General features: G+C 43.9%; 1 protein-coding gene across 9 annotated transcripts in view; it reads left to right on the top strand.

Moving 5' to 3' along the window:
• LOC118370247 (alanine aminotransferase 2-like) overlaps positions 1–23,039 on the top strand; it is a 38,633-nt gene that overhangs the window by 8,328 nt on the left and 7,266 nt on the right. For 6 of the 9 annotated variants that reach the window (XM_035755201.2, XM_052503287.1, XM_035755192.2 and 3 more), the window contains one exon: positions 6,250–6,438. The exons of 1 other annotated variant lie outside the window; for it this stretch is intronic. In XM_035755201.2, coding sequence (XP_035611094.2) covers positions 6,250–6,438 — 189 coding nt within the window. Of the gene's footprint in view, positions 1–5,356; positions 5,667–5,792; positions 5,979–6,249; positions 6,439–23,039 lie in introns of those variants that run through there. 2 more of the 9 variants (XM_035755220.2, XM_035755210.2) reach the window with 2 other exon arrangements.

Genomic DNA, 23,039 nt, shown 5'->3' with positions numbered 1-23,039 from the left:
ACAGTGGGTAGTGCGGACGGCCCAGTACATCGTTGGGGCCGAGCTCCTTGCCATCCAGGACCTCTATACTAGTCGTGTCAGAGGAAGGCCCTAAAAATTGTCAAAGACTAGCCACCCAAGTCATAGACAGTTCTCTCTGCCACAGCACGGCAAGCAGTACCGATGCACCAAGTCTGGAACAAACAGGACCCTGAACAGCTTCTACCCCCCAAGCAATAAAACTGCTATATAGGTAGTTAACTAACTAACCAAATATCTAACCGGACTATATGCATTAACCCTTTTTTCACTAACTATTTTAGACTCATCACATACACTGCTACTGTCTACTATCTGTCACTTTATTCCTAGTATATGTACATATTTATCTCAATTACCTCGTACTCCTGCACATCGACTCGGTATTTGTACCACTCATTGTGTATTTATTACTACGTGTTTTACTTATTTCTCTATTTTCTTTCTCTGCATTGTTGGGAAGGGCCCATAAGTAAGCGTTTCAATGTTAAATCAAATTTATTTGTCACATACACATGGTTAGCAGATGTTAATGCGAGTGTAGCGAAATGCTTGTGCTTCTAGTTCCGACCATGCAGTAGTATCTAACAAGTGATATAACCTAACAATTTCACAACAACTACTTATACACACAAGTGTAAAGGAATGAATAAGAATATGTACATAAAAATATATGAATGAGTGATGTCCGAGCGGCATAGGCAGGATGCAGTAAATGGTATAGAGTACAGTATATACATATGAGATGAGTAATGTAGGGTATGTAAACATGATATAAAGTGGCATTGTTTAGTGGCTCGTGATACATTACATCAAGATGGCAAGATGCAGTAGATGGTATAGAGTACAGTATATACATATGAGATGAGTAATGTAGGGTATGTAAGCATTATAGAAAGTGGCATTGTTTAGTGGCTCGTGATACATTACATCAAGATGGCAAGATGCAGTAAATGGTATAGAGTACAGTATATACATATGAGATGAGTAATGTAGGGTATGTAAACATGATATAAAGTGGCATTGTTTAGTGGCTCGTGATACATTACATCAAGATGGCAAGATGCAGTAGATGGTATAGAGTACAGTATATACATATGAGATGAGTAATGTAGGGTATGTAAGCATTATAGAAAGTGGCTAGTGATAAATTGATTACATCAATGTTGCTATTATTAAAGTGGCTAGAGTTGAGCCAGTATGTTGGCAGCAGCCACTCAATGGTAGTGATGGCTGTTTAACAGTCTGATGGCCTTGAGATAGAAGCTGTTTTTTTGTCTCTTTGATGCACCTACACTAGAGGTCAACCGATTAAACGGAATGGCCGATTAATTAGGACCGATTTCAAGTTTTCATAACAATCGGAAATCGGTATTTTTGGGTGCCAATTTTGCCTTTTTTTATTTTTACACCTTTATTTAATCTTTATGTAACTAGGCAAGTCAGTTAAGAACATATTCTTACTTTCAATGACAGCCTAGGAACGAGGCAGAAAGACAGATTTTTACCTTGTCAGCTCGGGGATCCAATCTTGCAACCTTAAAGGTAACTAGTCCAACACTCTAACCACCTGCCTCACGAGGAGCCCGCCTGTTACACGAATGCAGTAAGCCAAGGTAAGTTGCTAGCTAGCATTAAACGTAATCTTGTAAAAAACTATCAATAAACGACTGTCATTGCACCAATGTGTACTTAACCATAAACATCAATGCCTTTCTTAAAATCAAAACACAAGTATATATTTTGAAACCTGCATATTTAGCTAAAAGAAATCCAGGTTAGCAGGCAATATTAACCGGGTGAAATTGTGTCACTTCTCTTGCGTTCATTGCAGGCAGAGTCAGTGTATATGCAACAGTTTGGACCGCCTGGCTCTTTGCGAACTAATTTGCCAGAATTTTACGTAATTACGACATAACATTGAAGGTTGTGCAATGTAACAGGAATATTTAGACTCGTGTATGCCACCCGTTAGATAAAATACGGAACGGAATAAACGTTTTGTTTTCGAGGTGATAGTTTCCGGATTTGACCTAAGGCTAGTGTTTCTGTGTGTTTATTATAGTTAAGTCTATGATTTGATATTTGATAGAGCAGTCTGACTGAGGGGTGGTAGGCAGCAGCAGGCTCGTAATAGTCAAAGGTACAGTGGAGCAAAAAAGTATTTAGTCAGCCACCAATTGTGCAAGTTCTCCCACTTAAAAAGACGAGAGAGGCCTGTAAATTTGTAGGATTTTTAATAAATGTATTTTCAAATTATGGTGGAAAATAAGTTTTTGGTCACCTACAAACAAGCAAGATTTCTGGCTCTCACAGACCTGTAACTTCTTCTTTAAGAGGCTCCTCTGTCCTCCACTCATTACCTGTATTAATGGCACCTGTTTGAACTTGTTATCAGTATAAAAGACACCTGTCCACAACCTCAAACAGTCACACTCCAAACTCCACTATGGCCAAGACCAAAAACGCCTTGGCGTTTTGATATCAGTGTAAATCTCACTAGGATAAGGTAACGTTTGTCCAAAAAAAATCATAAATCCACTTTACAATTTTTTAAAATCTTTGCTTATATTTAGCCAATATTGATCAGAGTTACCTTGTCCTATGGATATCTACACAGTTCTAAAATTGGCAAGCTGGTGTAAGCCTACAGGAAACACAGACCTTATTTTAAGTGAATCAGAAAATATCCTATGGAAAAAATGAATGAAGGAACCGCTTTTCAGATTTTGCTAGAAGGTGTCATGGGAATTATGCCTCGCACTTTGGTAGTCAATTCATACCATGTCCGTTATTAGAATAGGATTTCCTGCATATAGAAATTACAGTTTTTGTTTTCAACATTCATCACAGGTAACTTAAACTCTATTTTTATTCAAACAGTTGAGAGTATTTGTCTCCTAAGCAGATTCTTCAGTATCATTGTCACTTCAGAGCTGTGTGTGTGTTTTACAGATGACAGAGAAAAGCAGAGCACCAGTGTGGGACTATTACATGGAATTGGCACCAGGGAAAGCAAGGTGTCTTATTTGTGATAAATATGTAAGCATGGGGTCAGCAACGGCTAAACCACCAACCTGTGGAATCAAAACACCCATCCAAAAGCCCATATGTATTATATTAAGTTAAAATAAGTGTTCATTGTTCATTCAGTATTGTTGCAATTGTCATTATTACAAAAATGTGTGTATATATATACATTTTTAAAAATCGTCCGATTTGATCGGTATCGGCTTTTTTTTGTCCTCCAATAATCAGTATCGGCGTTGAAAAATCATAATCGGTCGACCTCTAACCTGTACTGACCTCGCCTTCTGGATGATAGTGGAGTGAACAGGCAGTGGCTAGGGTGGTTGTTGTCCTGAACATCTTTTGGCCTTCCTGTGACATCGGGTGGTGTATGTGTCCTGGAGGGCAGGTAGTTTGCACCCGGTGATGCATTGTGCAGACCTCACTACCCTCTGGAGAGCCTTACGGTTATGGGCGGAGCAGTTGCCGTACCAGGTGGTGATACAGCCCGACAGATGCTCTCGATTGTGCATTGATTGTCCATTTCAGTTTGTCCGTGATGTGTACGCCGAGGAACTTAAAACTTTCCACCTTCTCCACTACTGTCCCGTCAATGTAGATAGGGGGCTGCTCCACCCCACTCCAGGTGTTGCCCATCTTCCCCATTATCCAGTGTTTTCTGTCTGTCTGTGCCAGTTTGTCTTGTTTGTTCAAGTCAACCAGTGTTCTGTGGCTCAGCTCCTGCTTGCCTGTCTTGACCCCGCCTGCCTGACCACTCTGCCTGGCACTAAGCCTGCCTGCTGACCGGTTCTTCTGCCACCCTCTGGATTACCAATCTCTGCCTTACCCTGAGCCTGCCTGCCCTCCGGTACTGTTGCCCCACCTCGGGTTTTCTGACCCCTGCCTGCCTTGACCTGTCTATTGCCTGCCCCTGTTTGGAACATCAAACTATTGTTTATCCGATGGTCTGCATCTGGGTCTTCCCTTCATACCTGATAGTTAGTCCACACCTTGATTTGATTTTCTCTCCTATGTCCTGGGTGTCAGGATAAAGCTAAACTAATGTAGCAGGCGTAAAAGAAATGCCTGACCGGGGTCGCCACATCCAGTTTACAGGGGAAAAGTAAGCTAGGTTGAAAATACTGTATCCCTAAGAACCGGATGTTTCTGGATTCTTCCAATGGGGTACAGGTAGAGATAAAACGGCCTCACAGACACACAGGGATATGCAGAGAGAACCATTGTGCTTCCACTGACTCGTGCAGGGGTGGGCAAACCTTTTGGCTCGAGGGCTAAATTGTGATTTTGACATACTTTCGATCTAGTTTTAGACGTTTAAGTGTGGCAAGGGCCGTGGCTTTTGTGGCACGATGGGTAACGATGCTTCGAGGGTGGCTGTTGTTGATGTGTGCAGAGGGTCCCTGGTTCGAGCCCAGGTAGGGGCGAGGAGAGGGGGAACATTGTATTGCTGACATATGTGACATGGATAATTGCAAACTTGTGCATTGGAGTAATTTAGGACATGGGAGGAGTTATTTAGGTTAGGATGTTGACATTCAAGGGAATGGTTTGATAATTACATGTGTGCAGGGGTGTGTGTGAGGGTGTTGTTGTGGTAGCAACCTCTGGAGTTGGGCCATGACCTCAGGGTGGGGGTGCAGCATGTGTACATTTGTTCAGGCAGTAAGAGTAACACCACACCCCTCGGTGGGAAGAGGGCCCAGTTAAGAGCACACAGAGTGCTGTGCCAGTGCCACAGACTAATTTGTAGCCCTTTCAGGTTCTGTGCAATTCAAGAAAGCAATGTAAAGAGCTCAGGCAAAAATGCATTTCAACACTCCATGGCAATAATATTAATATTTCAATTAAATGGTTAATGTTTTAACTTTGACCATTGAAAACCTACATGGCGATAATTATAGATGATAATAATAATAAAACAACAAATATTTTGGGTCACAAGTGTTCTTTAAATCCACCCCAGCTTCATTGTCTAGGCTGGCCTATTTAAGTAAGTAACTACACTCTTAGAAAAAAGGGTGCCAACGGTTTCTTCGGCTGTCCTCATAGGAGAACCCTTTGGGTTCCATGTAGAGCACAGCCCATATTTTTTAAATATATTTTGTAATATATTTTTTGGTGCACGGCCCATATGTTATAGCTGTCTAGTGCCCGCCTGCATATTCGATGACGAGGTAGGCAACCATTGGTTGATGCATCCAATTTAGCCACCGAGAAAAATTATAACGCCGATAATAATTGTCATCATTCATTCATCTCTTAGTGCCATTGAGAATACACTGAGCGCATCCGTTACTGTCATGCTTGCACCATTACTACAGAGAGAACGGATTGTTTCTAGCCCAAACCGTTCAAAATCTATGATACATATTACCGATGCAAAGTTTTTTTTCTTCTCATCTCACATAGGCAGGACAGCATTTTACATTCACGAACTATGGCACACAGGCCGTTCTAAAACTACTTACAAGCCGCTAACCGATAACCTAGTTCAGTCGTGTTACAGCATTAGCTAGCTATCTAACAACCTGAAAGTTATCATATTTGTGGGAACTTTACCAGTAGTAGGCCAAACATTTGGTGTCACCGAAATAAATGAAAAGTGAGAGCTTATTCAGGTGATGTGCTTTTAAAGTTGCTAGGATCCATATCTCAAAACAATTTAAATCACATTTTTCTGGTTCTACTAAACTTGCATAAATGTTTTCGTGCTCCTAAATTGATCAAGTTAAGAGAACATGATGTACAAAAAATGACATTGACTGGCCTGGGGGGTTTAGATACCAGAAGTCTAAAGGAGGCGTGACAACCTTATAAAACCATCGACTATTATTTGTAAGAGAGGTTGTCACTTTAGCGGAATAGAGAAAGAGCTGGAACTGACAGGAACTATCTAGTGACCGCTTAAACGTGCGTTTTGGGTGGTTCTGGTAAGCTCTGATAACAAAACAGTTTTATATCCAGCTTAGGTCATTGAACGAAAGAAAGCAAGACAATTAGGGAAACAATTATTTCACGCTGAATGGTTGGTGGGCTTTTTGCCTTCGCATTGTGCACGTGTCTTCTGCTGCAACAGTAGGCCTAATGTTGTCTTTGGCTAGTACCAACCCGTACTGTAAATCCTGGTGTGGTGCTGCTGTGCATTGGTTGTTTCACACTTAACTTCCCAACCACTCTTCATTGTTTCTCTAAATTCCACAGACCAGTTCGTGGACTATCAGCGGAACATTTTGTGAGCTCCAGAAACCGAACATGACTGAAAATGGACTTGGGCACCGGGAGAGGGTGCTTAACGTGGACACCATGAACCCGAATGTAAAGCGGATTGAGAATGCTGTCCGTGGTCCAATTGTGCAACGTGCAGTGCAGATTGAAAACGAGCTTAAAGAGGTACATTTTCATGTCTACTATTGGATAGAGGTTTGCAATAATCGGTCCTTCTGGTGGGCAAACAAAGCTTTTGAACAAGGGGTTGACTTTTTCCTTTAGAGAATACAGCTCAGGTGACATGGAGCAAATGACCAGATGTATTCGGGCAATGGGAAGTTGCCCATTAAACTAATGTAGCAGGTGTAAAAACATACCAATTAGCTATAAGAAGGTGATAAAAAGTGGAATCCCTCCCACTAATTTAGCAAAGTGCCTCACTGAAACACTCACTTTTAGTGTAACGTTTTGTATTGTATGTATTCATTTGTGGATGTTCATTCATTTCGTATGATATTGTACAAATTGCAATTAGTAACATACACATACATATCTTACGGATTTGCAAAATGTACTATATAGGGAAAGGGGGATACCTAGTCAGTTGTACAACTGAATGCCTTCAACTGAAATGTGTCTTCTGAATTCAACCCAACCCATCTGAATCAGAGGTGCGGGTGTAACGGATGTGAAACGGCTGTGAAACGGCTAGCTAGTTAGCGGTGGTGCGCTCTAAATAGCGTTTCAATCGGTGACATCACTTGCTCTGAGACCTTGAAGTAGTGGTTCCCCTTTCTCTGCAAGGGCCGCGGCTTTTGTGGAGCGATGGGTAACGATGCTTCGTGGGTGACTGTTGATGATGTGTGCAGAGGGTCCCTGGTTCACGCCCGGGTATGGGCGAGGGGACGGTCTAAAGTTATACTGTTACATTAATGCTGTTTACCCAGATCACTGGTTGCTGCGGAAAAGGAGGAGGTCAAAAGGGGGGTGAGTGTGAAACGGCTAGCTAGTGTAACGGATGTGAAACGGCTAGCTAGTGTAACGGATGTGAAACGGCTAGCTTAGTTAGCGGTGTGCGCTAAATAGCGTTTCAATCGGTTACGTCACTTGCTCTGAGACCTTGATGTAGTAGTTCCCCTTGCTCTGCAAGGGCCGCGGCTTTTGTGGAGCGAAACGATGCTTCGAGGGTGACTGTTGTCTTAGAAGGTCCCTGGTTCGCGGGGTATGGGCGAGGGGACGGTTTAAATTATACTGTTGGTGCAATCTCAATCGGTGACGTCACTTGCTCTGAGACCTTGAAGTAGTGGTTCCCCTTGCTCTGCAAGGGCTGCGGCTTTTGTGGAGCGATGGGTAACGATGCTTCGTGGGTGACTGTTGATGATGTGTGCAGAGGGTCCCTGGTTCACGCCCGGGTATGGGCGAGGGGACGGTCTAAAGTTATACTGTTACATTAATGCTGTTTACCCAGATCACTGGTTGCTGCGGAAAAGGAGGAGGTCAAAAGGGGGGTGAGTGTGAAACGGCTAGCTAGTGTAACGGATGTGAAACGGCTAGCTTAGTTAGCGGTGTGCGCTAAATAGCGTTTCAATCGGTTACGTCACTTGCTCTGAGACCTTGATGTAGTAGTTCCCCTTGCTCTGCAAGGGCCGCGGCTTTTGTGGAGCGATGGGTAACGATGCTTCGAGGGTGACTGTTGTCGTTGTGTGCAGAAGGTCCCTGGTTCGCGCCCGGGTATGGGCGAGGGGACGGTTTAAAATTATACTGTAAGCGGTGGTGCGCGCTAAATAGCGTCTCAATCGGTGACGTCACTTGCTCTGAGACCTTGAAGTAGTGGTTCCCCTTGCTCTGCAAGGGCTGCGGCTTTTGTGGAGCGATGGGTAACGATGCTTCGTGGGTGACTGTTGATGATGTGGTTCGAGCCCGGGGACGGACTAAAGTTATACTGTTACACGGGGGGGCTGACTTAATTGACATCAACGTCTTCAGCGCCCAGGGAACAGTGGGTTCACTGCTTTGCTCAAGGGCAGAATGACAGACTTTTACCTTATCAGCTTGGGGATTCGATCCAGCAACCTTTCGGTTACTGGCCCAACGCTCTAACCAGTGGCTAGGTGGCTAACGGAAACTAACGTTAGCTAGCTAGCCAGAATGAACATATCATACGTTTTGCAAATTCGTAACATACTGACTGTTTTGTAATAGGTGTGTGTGTCACGAATGGAATGTCTCAGATTTACATAAAGAATAATACAACATGCTTTGAGCCCAGGTTGAACTAAGATGTTTATCTATTTGAATGGCTAAAATATTCAGTGTTGAGGCCATGGAGCTATTAGGCTACTTGTCAATTAGGCTACTCTAATTTTTTACTTTAATTTTTTTTTTTTTTGGCATTTTCCAATTAAGAACATTCAAAACAAAAGTGAAAAGATATTAGACAACGATAGGACAAAGTGACAGTAACAGATGAACGTAACAAAAATAAATTATGATTATAGTTATATAAACAAACCTACAATAAAAAAAATAACGAGACATTGGATCACCTGCCGTAGGCTACATAATATACATTACGTGTGAAACATTATGTGAGGATTATATATAGATTCAATCAATGAGATGTGGGGGGAGATTCTCCATATAGTCAAAAGGTTGCCAAATTCTGTAAAATGTCTTTAACTTATTCCTCAAGCAGTAAGTGATTTTCTCCAAAGGGATACAACTATTAACTTCCGAAAGCCACATTGCAACTGGCAGGGAGGAATCCAATTTCCATTTCAAGGCAATACATTTCTTGGCAATCGCTAGCAATATTTCTGTTAGCTTTATAGTATGGCTTTGCCTAAGATTGGTGTTAGTAAAGTTACCCAGTAGACAGACCTCCGGGTCTAAAGGGAATGCAACCCCGTGAATTGAGGATATGGTATCGCATACCCCCTGCCAGAAACCGTGTAGTTTTGAACACTGCCAAGTGGAATGGAGGAATGTTCCTTCATCTGAGCCACATCTGAAACATAGGGAGGAGATATCTGGGTTGAACCTGTGCAGTCTAGCTGGTGTGATATAGAGCTGATGGAGGAAATTAAACTGGATCAGTCTGTATCTGGAGTTCAGTGTGGATGTAACCCCATCCCTGCACAGGTCACTCCATAGATCCTCATCAAGATCAATACCCAGATCTCTCTCCCATCTAAGTCAGGGTTTATCTAGCCCAGGCAGTGTTAGTCCTGACATAAGAGCATTGTAAACACGGGAAATGGTCTTGAACAGTGGTTGGTCTGCGTGGCAGTTGTTCAATAGGTGACATCTTAGGTAGGTTCCATTGTCCCTTGAGTCACCCTAATAAAGTTTCGTAGTTGTAGGTAGCTAAAGAAGTCCCTGTTAGGCAAGTGGTATTTCTGTTTCAGCTGATCAAAAGACATAAGAACTTCCTCCTCGTAACAATGTTCCAGAAGAGTGATCCCCTTATCAGACCATGGTCTAAAGTTACTATTCTGGAAAAACATAGGGATCAATCTATTGTTCCATAAAGGGGTTTTAGGGGAAAGGAATCCCCCTCGTCCGAACAGCTCATGCAGTTTGCACCATGCCAGGACAGAATGTATGATTAAAGGGTTGTCTGTGATGGTTTTTATAGATTTTCTGTCCCATTTGTAACACAAATCTGCCCCAGTGTCATCATTTACCTCAAGCTTTTCAATGTTCAACCATGAGGGAGAGGGACCATTGTCAAACCTCTGAGCCAGAAACCTAGACTGTGCAGCCCAGTAGTACATTCTAAAATTGGGGAGGTTTAAGCCCCCTCGACTGTAATCAAGGGTCACTTTATCCAGGCCAACCCTAGGGGTTTTGCCGTGCCAGATAAACCGTCTGGTCAGCTTGTTGAGAGAGGAAAAAAATGCTGCGGGAACAGGGATAGAAACCTGGGCAGGACATTCATTTTAATTACATTGATTCTACCCAGTAGAGTGAGAGGTAAGTCCATCCATTTACAAAGGTCAACCTCCACCTTTTGCAACAAACTGGCCAGATTGAGTTTATAGAGGTTGTTCAGATTACCATCCACCATTATGCCCAAATATGTGAAGCCCATAGGCGACCATCTAAAAGGAAACTTGTGCTTGATGGTATGATGGTCAAAGACAGACAACGGTAAGATTTCGCTTTTATCAAGATTGACCTTATATCCAGAGAAAGAACTATAACACTGTAGTAGGATCTGCAAGTGAGAGAGGGAGTGTTCTGGGTTTGTTAGGAATAAGACAAGGTTGTCCGCAAAGAGTGATAATTTATGGGTATGGGGGCCCACCTCAAAGCCATGTATGTCAGGGCACGTTCTAATAGCCTCAGCCAACGGTTCGATGGCGAGGGCAAAGAGGTGGGGGCTAATTGGGCAACCTTGTCTGTTCCCCCTATAAAGAGGGAAAGAGGAGGAAGTAATCCCATTGGTAGCAATCCTAGCTTTAGGAGATTTGTAGAGTGATTTTATCAAATTTACAAACACGGTACCTAAACCGAACTTTTCCAAGACACGAAAGAGGTATGGCCATTCAACCCTATCAAAGGCCTTTTCAGCGTCGAGGAAGACTGCGACACCAGGTATTTTGTTTTTGTTAGCATGGTGAATTATATCAAAGAACCTTCTGAGATTATTGGAGGACAATCCTATTAATTATGAAGCCAGTCTGATCTTTGGTTGACCAACAGGGGAAGACATGACTCCAGTCTCTTAGATAGCATCTTGGTGACCAGTTTACAATCTGTGTTAAGGAGAGAGATTGGTCTATAGGAGGCGCACTTTAGCGGGTTTTTCCCTTTCTTGTGGATTACAGTAATCACTGCTTGAGAGAAGGACTCTGGAAAGCAGTTGTCTTCTCTGGCTTTTTTATGTACCTCCATAAGGTAGGGGACCAACAGCTCCCTAAATTCTTTATAGAACTCTGGAGGGAAGCCATCCTCCCCAGGAGATTTGTTAGAAGGTAAGGATTTAATGGCCTCCAACAATTCAGGGACTGAGAAGTGTTCACTCAGGTGCTTGCTGTCTTCCCCTGACAGGCATGGGAGGTTGAGAGACGGGAGAAAGGAGTCTCTCTCTGATAGATCATCGCTTGATTGGGAAGTGTAGAGGTCTTCATAGTATTTCTTAAAAGTATTATTAATTTCAGTAGGGTTGAAAGATATCTCTTTCGTGAGTTTCTATGGCATTAATTGTCCTCTTACTTTCCTCTGCTTTCAGTTGCCATGCCAATACTTTGTGAGCTTTCTCTCCAAGCTCATAATAATGCTGTTTTGATTTAGTGATGGCCCTCTCAGCTTGATATGTGTTCAGAATATTATATTTAAGTTTTTTATTTACCAAAAGCCTGTATAGATCTTTAGTCGGGCCTCTTTGGTAGGTTTTCTCTAGCTCGGAGATTTCAGATTCAAGAGCACTCAGTTCCGCACCGTGGTTTTTCTTCAGCCCTTTAGTATAGGAAATGATCTGTCCCCTCAGGTAGGCCTTCAACGTGTCCCAAAGAATGAAGCTGTCAGGGGCAGAGGGTTTGTTTGTCAAAGTAAAAATATTGATCTGCTCTTTGATGAATGCACAAAATTCAGGTTGCTTTAGAAGTGTAGAATTTAGTCTCCATCTATATGCTCCATTTACCTTGGTAGGAATGGAGATTGATAATACCAGAGGAGAATGGTCACTAAGCAATCTGGGGAGATACTCGACATCTAACACTCTATGAAACAGTTTTGTCGAAAGTAAAAAGTTATCTGTGTGTGTGTGTGTCTTGTGTGGGTGTGAATAAAAAGAGTAGTCCCTATCCTGTGGGTGCAACTGTCTCCAGATGTCTAGTAAATTGAGATCTTTCATGAATGACATGGTGAGCTTGCCGGCTTTGGTAAGAAGTGAGGGTTTATCAGAAGACCTATCAAGAACTGTATCTAAGCAAAAATTAAAATCTCCAACCAGTAGCCATCCTGGTGGTGCTTGAGCAACCTGAAGGAAGACATTCTGAATAAACATATGGTCATCGAAGTTAGGAGCATAAATATTCAATAGGGTCCAAGACTCTGAAAACATATGCCCCTGCACCAAAACAAACCTGCCGGAGGGATCAGAGATGGTGTTGTTGACTCTGAAAACATATGCCCCTGCACCAAAACAAACCTGCCGGAGGGATCAGAGATGGTGTTGTTGACTCTGAAAACATATGCCCCTGCACCAAAACAAACCTGCCGGAGGGATCAGAGATGGTGTTGTTGACTCTGAAAACATATGCCCCTGCACCAAAACAAACCTGCCGGAGGGATCAGAGATGGTGTTGTTGACTCTGAAAACATATGCCCCTGCACCAAAACAAACCTGCCGGAGGGATCAGAGATGGTGTTGTTGACTCTGAAAACATATGCCCCTGTACCAAAACAAACCTGCCGGAGGGATCAGAGATGGTGTTGTTGACTCTGAAAACATATGCCCCTGTACCAAAACAAACCTGCCGGAGGGATCAGAGATGGTGTTGTTGACTCTGAAAACATATGGCCCTGCACCAAAACAAACCTGCCGGAGGGATCAGAGATGGTGTTGTTGACTCTGAAAACATATGGCCCTGCACCAAAACAAACCTGCCGGAGGGATCAGAGATGGTGTTGTTGACTCTGAAAACATATGCCCCTGCACCAAAACAAACCTGCCGGAGGGATCAGAGATGGTGTTGTTGACTCTGAAAACATATGCCCCTGCACCAAAACAAACCTGCCGGAGGGATCAGAGATGGTGTTGTTGACTCTGAAAACATATGGCCCTGCACCAAAACAAACCTGCCGGAGGGATCAGAGATGGTGTTGTTGACTCTGAAAACATATGCCCCTGCACCAAAACAAACCTGCCGGAGGGATCAGAGATGGTGTTGTTGACTCTGAAAACATATGGCCCTGCACCAAAACAAACCTGCCGGAGGGATCAGAGATGGTGTTGTTGACTCTGAAAACATATGCCCCTGCACCAAAACAAACCTGCCGGAGGGATCAGAGATGGTGTTGTTGACTCTGAAAACATATGCCCCTGCACCAAAACAAACCTGCCGGAGGGATCAGAGATGGTGTTGTTGACTCTGAAAACATATGCCCCTGCACCAAAACAAACCTGCCGGAGGGATCAGAGATGGTGTTGTTGACTCTGAAAACATATGCCCCTGTACCAAAACAAACCTGCCGGAGGGATCAGAGATGGTGTTGTTGACTCTGAAAACATATGCCCCTGCACCAAAACAAACCTGCCGGAGGGATCAGAGATGGTGTTGTTGACTCTGAAAACATATGCCCCTGTACCAAAACAAACCTGCCGGAGGGATCAGAGATGGTGTTGTTGACTCTGAAAACATATGCCCCTGCACCAAAACAAACCTGCCGGAGGGATCAGAGATGGTGTTGTTGACTCTGAAAACATATGCCCCTGTACCAAAACAAACCTGCCGGAGGGATCAGAGATGGTGTTGTTGACTCTGAAAACATATGCCCCTGTACCAAAACAAACCTGCCGGAGGGATCAGAGATGGTGTTGTTGACTCTGAAAACATATGCCCCTGTACCAAAACAAACCTGCCGGAGGGATCAGAGATGGTGTTGTTGACTCTGAAAACATATGGCCCTGCACCAAAACAAACCTGCCGGAGGGATCAGAGATGGTGTTGTTGACTCTGAAAACATATGGCCCTGCACCAAAACAAACCTGCCGGAGGGATCAGAGATGGTGTTGTTGACTCTGAAAACATATGGCCCTGCACCAAAACAAACCTGCCGGAGGGATCAGAGATGGTGTTGTTGACTCTGAAAACATATGCCCCTGCACCAAAACAAACCTGCCGGAGGGATCAGAGATGGTGTTGTTGACTCTGAAAACATATGCCCCTGCACCAAAACAAACCTGCCGGAGGGATCAGAGATGGTGTTGTTGACTCTGAAAACATATGCCCTGCACCAAAACAAACCTGCCGGAGGGATCAGAGATGGTGTTGTTGACTCTGAAAACATATGGCCCTGCACCAAAACAAACCTGCCGGAGGGATCAGAGATGGTGTTGTTGACTCTGAAAACATATGGCCCTGCACCAAAACAAACCTGCCGGAGGGATCAGAGATGGTGTTGTTGACTCTGAAAACATATGCCCCTGCACCAAAACAAACCTGCCGGAGGGATCAGAGATGGTGTTGTTGACTCTGAAAACATATGGCCCTGCACCAAAACAAACCTGCCGGAGGGATCAGAGATGGTGTTGTTGACTCTGAAAACATATGGCCCTGCACCAAAACAAACCTGCCGGAGGGATCAGAGATGGTGTTGTTGACTCTGAAAACATATGCCCCTGTACCAAAACAAACCTGCCGGAGGGATCAGAGATGGTGTTGTTGACTCTGAAAACATATGCCCCTGCACCAAAACAAACCTGCCGGAGGGATCAGAGATGGTGTTGTTGACTCTGAAAACATATGCCCCTGTACCAAAACAAACCTGCCGGAGGGATCAGAGATGGTGTTGTTGACTCTGAAAACATATGCCCCTGCACCAAAACAAACCTGCCGGAGGGATCAGAGATGGTGTTGTTGACTCTGAAAACATATGGCCCTGCACCAAAACAAACCTGCCGGAGGGATCAGAGATGGTGTTGTTGACTCTGAAAACATATGCCCCTGTACCAAAACAAACCTGCCGGAGGGATCAGAGATGGTGTTGTTGACTCTGAAAACATATGCCCCTGCACCAAAACAAACCTGCCGGAGGGATCAGAGATGGTGTTGTTGACTCTGAAAACATATGCCCCTGCACCAAAACAAACCTGCCGGAGGGATCAGAGATGGTGTTGTTGACGCAGAAGGGGATGTGTCTACTTATCAAAATTGCAGTTCCTCTTGCTTTGGAGTTAAAAGAGGATGCAAAAACTTGTCCTACCCATTCCCTCTTCAATGTCTTGTGTTCACTGGCTGTAAGATGTGTTTCTTGTAAAAACACAATGTCAGCCTTTAATTTCTTAAGGTAGGTGTAGACTCTTTTCCTTTTAATCGGGCTGTTAAGACCTTTTACGTTGAATGACATATTTTAGTGGATTAAGCATAGGTTAGGTTTCAAATATGTAACTGAATAGAAATCTATCATATGCAGATAATTAGGAAATGTTTAAACTTTGGTTTGAGCACAAAAGTGACCTGTGTGTCTCTTTAGGGAGGAAACAATAAACATAGAAAAAAGGAAGAAAAAAAGTATAAAAATCCCACCCACCCCGATTGTCAGACTAGAACAACAGTCCCAACAATCAAACATGAATACACTTGTAGAAGAGATACGTTGCTGCTCGCTTTCCATCTTGCTCTTACTAGCTAAACCTTGGCGTAAACTAAAACCTGCGAGCTCTCTAAATTGAAAACAAATGTTGTGAATAGATATTTATGGCTGAATATTTACTGCCCACGGTAAGGGCTGCTTGAGTCTCTTTACGAAAGATTAACATAAATGAGGGGAAAGCAGTGGGCCTAAACCCACATATTGCTTCGCCCAGTAGATATGGACTAAACCAAAATATACTCTCCTGTAAATGTAATAGAACTCACCCCGGGAAGATACGGTTAGTTGAAAATTTACAAATCAATTAAAGTGACCGGGAGATACCAGCAGTTCAATCCGGATAAGAGAAAACAAACTAACTGCATTTTATCCCCCAGAGAGACCGTCCTGGCTCAGACTCAGACGTTGCTCAGTTCTTTGAGAAAAGTGTGCACTTCTCCCGGTGTGTTGAAGAGATGGCTTCGGCCTTTGTACTGAACTTTCATCCGCGCAGGGTGGATGAGGAAGCCGGTGATGTTCTTCTCCTTCAGTGCTTTGGTGGCAGGTCTGAACTGCTTGCGGCGTCTGGCGAGGTCCGCGCTCATGTCCGGGAAAAGGCTGACCCTCTTCCCATCGATGGCGATGTCCCCTTTGGCTCTTGCGAGTTGCAGGATCTTTTCTCTGTCTTGGAAACGGAGGAACCTGATCAGGACGGCTCGTGGGGGCTCATCTGGCCGGGGTTTCGGCGCTGATGTTCTGTGGGCGCGTTCGATTTCCAGAGGCTTGGTGAAGTTGGTTATGCCTAGGACCTCCGGGATCCATTGAGTGAAGAAACGGACCGGGTCACGGCCCTCGCTGTCCTCTTTCAATCCCACCACATGGATATTACTACGTCTACTCTGGTTCTCCGTCTGATCTACTTTGTTTTTGAGGTAGGCATTGTCCTTTTGCAGTTGTGTCAAGACCTGGTCATGTCTAGCGATGGTATCTTCAACTGTGCTAATGCGCAGCTCTGCCTCAGTCGTTCTCAAAAGGAGATCATTCATGGAGGATTTCAGGTCGTCAATGGAAGAATGTTCAGCCGATTTCTTATCGATTTTCAGAGAAAGACCTCTGTTAACATCCTGAATTTCCCGGAGGAGAGTAGCCAGCATGTCGACAGGCTCGCAAGAGGCTGCTGAGAGCAACAGTCTGGAACTGTCGTCTGAGTTATGAGGGCTAATGCTAATCTTGCTAGCTGTAGCGTTATCTTGGGAATCAACTACGTTTTGGTCGTCCTTCTTGCCTCTCGGTCGGAGGTCCATGGCTCTTTGGGAAGGTAAGTACTTGACAATTTATCAGCCGATGTTAGAATATTGTTTCAACGTTGTTATTTAGGTAAAAATAGAATAACTTTGAAGAGCTTGGTTTGTCAACGTCTGCTCAGCTCCGCGGCATCACGTGTCTCCCTAATTTTTTACTTTACATGGCCAGTATTTAATAGAGGACAATTCTAGCCAATTTTGAGCGCTTGAGACTGTTTTAGAACCAGATAATACAGCAGTGGTTTTATCTACTGCACACCTGTGTCAATTGCGTGTCGGCCATTTGCGGTTATAGCCTACACGAGTCCCGGTGGAAAGTTATTTTTGGACATGACAATAATACCTGCTAATGGTTAACTCATGTTCCAAGGCTAACCCAGCTAATTAGCTACTAGCTATTTAGTCATTGTTAGCCACAGCTACCATTTAGCTCGGACTTAAGCCACTTTAGCCCGGATAATACCTACCAGTCTGCACAGTGCAATATCATATTTATTTATATAGCCCTTCCTACATCAGCTGATATCTCAAAGTGCTGTACAGAAACTCAGCCTAAAACCCCAAACAGTAAGCAATGCAGGTGTAGAAGCACGGTGGCTAGGAAAAACTCCCTAGAAAGGCCAAAACCTAGGAAGAAACCTAGAGAGGAACCAGGCTATGTGGGGTGGCCAGTCCTCTTCTGGCTGTGCCGGGTGGAGATTATAACAGAACATGGCCAAGATGTTCAAATGTTCATAAATGACCAGCATGGTCAAATAATAATAATCACAGGCAGAACAGTTGAAACTGGAGCAGCAGCACGGCCAGGTGGACTGGGGACAGCAAGGAGTCATGTCAGGTAGTTCTGAGGCATGGTCCTAGGGCTCAGGTCCTCCGAGAGAGAATTAGAGAGGGCATACTTAAATTCACACAGGACACCGGATAGGACAGGAGAAGTACTCCAGATATAACAAACTGACCCTAGCCCCCCAACACAAACTAGTGCAGCATAAATACTGGAGACTGAGACAGGATGGGTCAGGAGACACTGTGGCCCCATCCGATGACACCCCAGGACAGGGCCAAACAGGAAGGATATAACCCCACCCACTTTGCCAAAGCACAGCCCCCACACCACTAGAGGGATATCTTCAACCACCAACTTACCGTCCTGAGACAAGGCCGAGTATAGCCCACAAAGATCTCTGCCACGGCACAACCCAAGGGGAGGCGCCAACCCAGACAGGAAGATCACATCAGTGACTAAACCCACTTAAGTAAGTGATGCACCCCTCCTAGGGACGGTATGAAAGAGCCCTAGTAAGCCAGTGACTCAGCCCCTGTAATAGGGTTAGAGGCAGAGACAGCAAGGGCGGTTCGTTGCTCCAGAGCCTTTCCGTTCACCTTCACACTCCTGGGCCAGACTACGCTCAATCATATGACCCACTGAAGAGATGAGTCTTCAGTAAAGACTTAAAGGTTGAGACCGAGTTTGTGTTTCTCACATGGGTAGGCAGACCATTCCATAAAAATGAAGCTCTATAGGAGAAAGCCCTGCCTCCAGCTGTTTGCTTAGAAATTCTAGGGACAAGGAGGCCTGCGTCTTGTGACCGTAGCGTACGTGTAGGTATGTACGGTAGGAGCAAGCCCATGTAATGTTTTGTAGGTTAGCAGTAAAACCTTGAAATCAGCCCTTGCCTTGAAATCAGCCCTTGCCTTGACAGGAAGCCAGTGTAGGGAGGCTAGCACTGGAGTAATATGATCACATTTTTTGGTTCTAGGCAGTGCTAAATACGGCTGCTGGAATCCTAACTGAAGTTTATTTAGTGCTTTATCCGGGTCGCCGGAAAGTAGAGCATTGCAGTAGTATAACCTAGAAGTGACAAAAGCATGGATGAATTTTTCTGCATCATTTTTGGACAGAAAGTTTCTGATTTTTGCAATGTTACGTAGATGGGAAAAGGCTGTTCTTGAAACAGTCTTGATATGTTCTTCAAAAGAGAGATCAGGGTTCAGAGTAACGCAGAGGTCCTTCAGTTTTATTTGAGATGACGATATCAGCCCTAAGCTTATCAGACTGCTTTTCTACCCCCCGCTACATCACCGGATTCCTGCCGCAAGCTCTGGACCATTACACCGGATCTTCGCAGCTAGCTAGTTGCTACCGGGTGGCTATTGTGGCTAACGCCCTTGTCCAGAAGCATGCACCAGTTATCCTCAAGCTATCCTTGAGCAAGGCCCTTATCCCGGCTAGCAAACGAAGTACCCCAACTACCTCTCTTACCAATTGGCCTGGACCCTTTGTCGACACGGAGCCCCGCCGATCCATCACTACTGGTTTGCTGACATAATTCGGCCGATGTGCTCTCAACCGGCCTCTACGTCGTGGATATTGGTGATGATCCATCTGCTAGCCCCGGCCCGCTAGCTTCCTGAATGCCGGGTCTCCTTCTCGCCTAGCGTCGTAATCAACTACCGAACTGCTCCCTGTTTCATCTATTACTGCTCATTGCTCAACTAGCCTACCTGGTTAAATTAAGGTAAAACAAAAAAAGATTTAGGCAATTCAATACATATTCTGTAGTTAGGATGGTAATCTAGTTAGTCTGTTGTAGGCTATATTGTTATTTTAACTGCTGCGCAAGGTCTCTCGCTCCTCTGGCAATGGCTCATTGGCAAAAAACGCAGGTGATGCACACACCATTACTTTTACAGGATGTTTATTGCTGACCAGAAATGAGCTATACCTGGGCAAATAACTCGGTCTAGTCCTGCGTAAGTAACCTTCTCTTATATTATGTTTGGTTCCATATCATACTAATTTGTGTTGCACAGATTTACGTTTACAATGCTATGTCTAGTCTATGAGACCAGGCTGCACACTTACACAACCCTGCGTGCTAAATAAGTTGTGACACAGGCAATGTCAGACTCAGTCAACATATTTACTATAAGGTTTTAAAGCGTTGCGTGCACAGACACGGTCAAATAGTGTAGCGCTGCATAATGATGGTGAGCTCTGGGCGGCAGGTAGCCTAGCGGTTAAGAACGTTGGGCCAGTAACCAGAAGGTATTTCATTCCATGTTTGAATCCTCGAGCTGAATAGTTGAAAAATCTGTCTGTGCTCTCCAGCAAGGCACTTAACCCTACAAGTCGCTCTGTGTAAGTGTGCCTGCAAAATGACTTACATGTAAACATTTGAGATTGGTGACGCTGATCTATGATAAGTGCTATGCTTTCCTTAGGAGAAAATACAAACACAGGCAAAGGATTAGTCTTTGTGAGGGGCTGTGATGTTCTCCTGGGCTGCACTGAATCTAATGCCCACTTGCTCTTTTGGAGACGCTGCATTGTTCTCTCATGGCAGTAGTCTCCTAAAGGATTTTTACAACTAGTGGCGTCACATACGAATACAATGCAATCAACTGGAGGAGTGGAGATGTCACTCCCTCTTATGGCTTGAGGTCGGGATAAGAACCAAATGTTTCAGAGTTGACATTGGATTGGTTTAGAGTTGACATTGGATTGGTTTAGAGTAGATATTGGGTACGTTTGACATCCCTGTCTTTGAATTGGCTCTCTCCCTTGGGCTGGTCTGAATCTTTGTAGAGCAGAGTCATAGAGATCCTATTAAATTACTTAGACTGAACAAAAATATAAACTTTACATGTAAAGTGTTGGTCCCATGTTTCATGAGCTGAAATAAAATAACCCAGAATTTTTCCATAAGCACAAAAAGCTTTTGAAAGTTGTTTACATCTGTTAGTGAACATTTTTCCTTTGCCAAGATAATCCATCTACCTGACAGGTGTGGCATATCAAGAAGCTGATTAAACAGCATGATCATTACATTACCTTGTGCTGGGGACAATATAAAGCCATTTTAAAATGAGTTGTCACACAATGCTACATATCTCAAGTTTTGATGGAGCATTCAATTGACATGCTGACTGCAGGAATGCCCACCAGAGCTGTTGCCAGATAATTGAATGTTAATTTCTCTACCATAAGCCACCTCAAACAGTTTTAGAGAAATTGGCAGTTTATTTAACTGGCCTCACAACTGCCGACCACGTGTAACCACGGCAGCCCAGGACCTCCATATCCGGCTTCTTCACCTGCAGGATCGGCTGAGACCAGCCACCCGGGCAGCTGAGGGGTATTTCTCTGTAAAAAAGCCCATTTGTGGGGAGAAACAAAATCTGATTGGCTGGGCCTGTCTCCCCAGTGGGTAGGCCCGGATCCCAAGTGGGTGGTCCTACCCATGGCTGCGCCCCTGCCAAGTCCTGTGAAATCCATAGATAAGGGCTGAATTTCAATTGACTGATTTCCTTATTATGAACTAACTCAGTAAAATTGTTGCATGTTGTGATTTTAAACTGTTTTCAGTTTGTCACTCCTAATTCTATGAGCAAAGTTCACTGGGCTTTGTGCCACGTCTTAACAGCTGAATACTGTATGTATTATGTCATGTTTTGTGTGGACTCAATACTGCAGCCTAGGTGTAAATGACTGACCAGTCTGAAGTATTGGCACCCTGAACGCTCTTTTCATGATGGTGACTCAAATTCACTCAAACGAGTCTGGGCACCAGTCTTCAAAAAAAAAAAAAAAATTAGGGAACGTTCCACTTCTGACTGGAATGTGATGGCTTAACAGACGGCAGTCAGGCTAGATTTAAACAGGCTCCTGTGTGAATAATAAGTGCTATTTGATTACCCTTACACAACACTTACCATGTATCCCAGATCACATTGGCTAGCGTAAATGACACTGGCTGAAGCAGCGACCACAAATGCCATTTATTCTGATTTTAATTATGGGAATAACAAGTGTTAGGACTCTACGACGGCAGTCAAACTAAGGGCCGTATCCACAAAGCTTTTGAAAGTGATTTCACGTGAGGCCCATTTCACATGATAGGCCTGTGCCTATAAATACTTATAACGAGGCTAATAAATAAGCACGTCTTTCTATCGATTGTTATTTTAAATTCGTCATGCCTTGAAGTTGGGCAATTGAAGGCATCAAAGGCTTATGTTAACGTAGAACCCAATGTAATGACACTTCAAATGTTGTATGCAACATTATCGGCAAGTGACTTGATGCCCACAGTGTCAAAGCAATTTAGTTGTGAAACGGGAGTGACGAGTGTGTTGACATAACGGTAATTGTCCATTGCGCTTTTAATAACATCAGAATGTATAAAAAATGAATGCCTACATATTGGCCAATAATTAAGAGTAGGCAAAGTGATTTTATGTCAGGCAAATTATATCTCACGTTTTACCATCGCAACATTTGATTGTACGGTCACATTCACTCCCACTGGGCACACACCAGTTGAATTAAGGTTCCATGTCATTTCAATAAAATGACTTGACGTCGTGACTCGGTTGTCTGAAGCGTGCTATAGTGTTCACCGGCGTTGTCCATGCCTTATCGCGATTAGTTGTTCCCAGTAATTTGCAACCATGCAATGAGCGTCATTGTATTTCCTTTGCAATACCTGTTGTGTTTTACTAGCTGAGAAACATTTGAGTTGGTTTTACTCCTGGTTCGTTTTTTTTCTGGGCAGTGTCTCTTTTTAACAGGATTCCTAGGATCTTTTCTGACATGCGTTGTGGATACAGGTCCTGACCTGTATGGTAATTACACTGAACAAAAATATGTTGGTCCCAGGTTTCATGAGCTGAAATGTTCCATATGCAAAAAAAAAAAGCATACATTTAATTTACATCCCTGTTACTGAGCATTTCTCCTTTGCCAAGATAGTCCATCCACCTGACAGGCGTGGCATATCAAGAAGCTGATTAAACAGCATGATCATTACACAGGTGTACCTTGTGCTCGGGACAAAAGGCCACTTTAAAATGTGTGGTTTTGTCACAACACGATGCCACAGATGTCTCAAGTTTTGAGGGAGCATGTAATTGCATGGTGACTGCAGGAATGTCCACCAGAGCTGTTGCCAGATATTTTAATGGTCATTTCCTTACCATAAGCCACCTACGTCATTTTAGAGAATTTGTCAGAATGTCCAACCGGCCTCACAACCACAGGCCACATGTAACCACGTCACCCATGGCTGCTCCCCTGCCCAGTCATTTGAAATCTGTAGATTAGGGCCTAATGAATTTATTTTAAATCAACTGATGTCCTTATGAACTTTAACTCAGTAAAATCATTATATTTTT

The sequence above is a fragment of the Oncorhynchus keta genome, chromosome 4 (assembly GCF_023373465.1).
Source record: "Oncorhynchus keta strain PuntledgeMale-10-30-2019 chromosome 4, Oket_V2, whole genome shotgun sequence".
Classification (NCBI taxonomy): Eukaryota; Metazoa; Chordata; class Actinopteri; order Salmoniformes; family Salmonidae; genus Oncorhynchus; species Oncorhynchus keta.
This window is presented reverse-complemented; position numbering and strand designations above follow the sequence as displayed.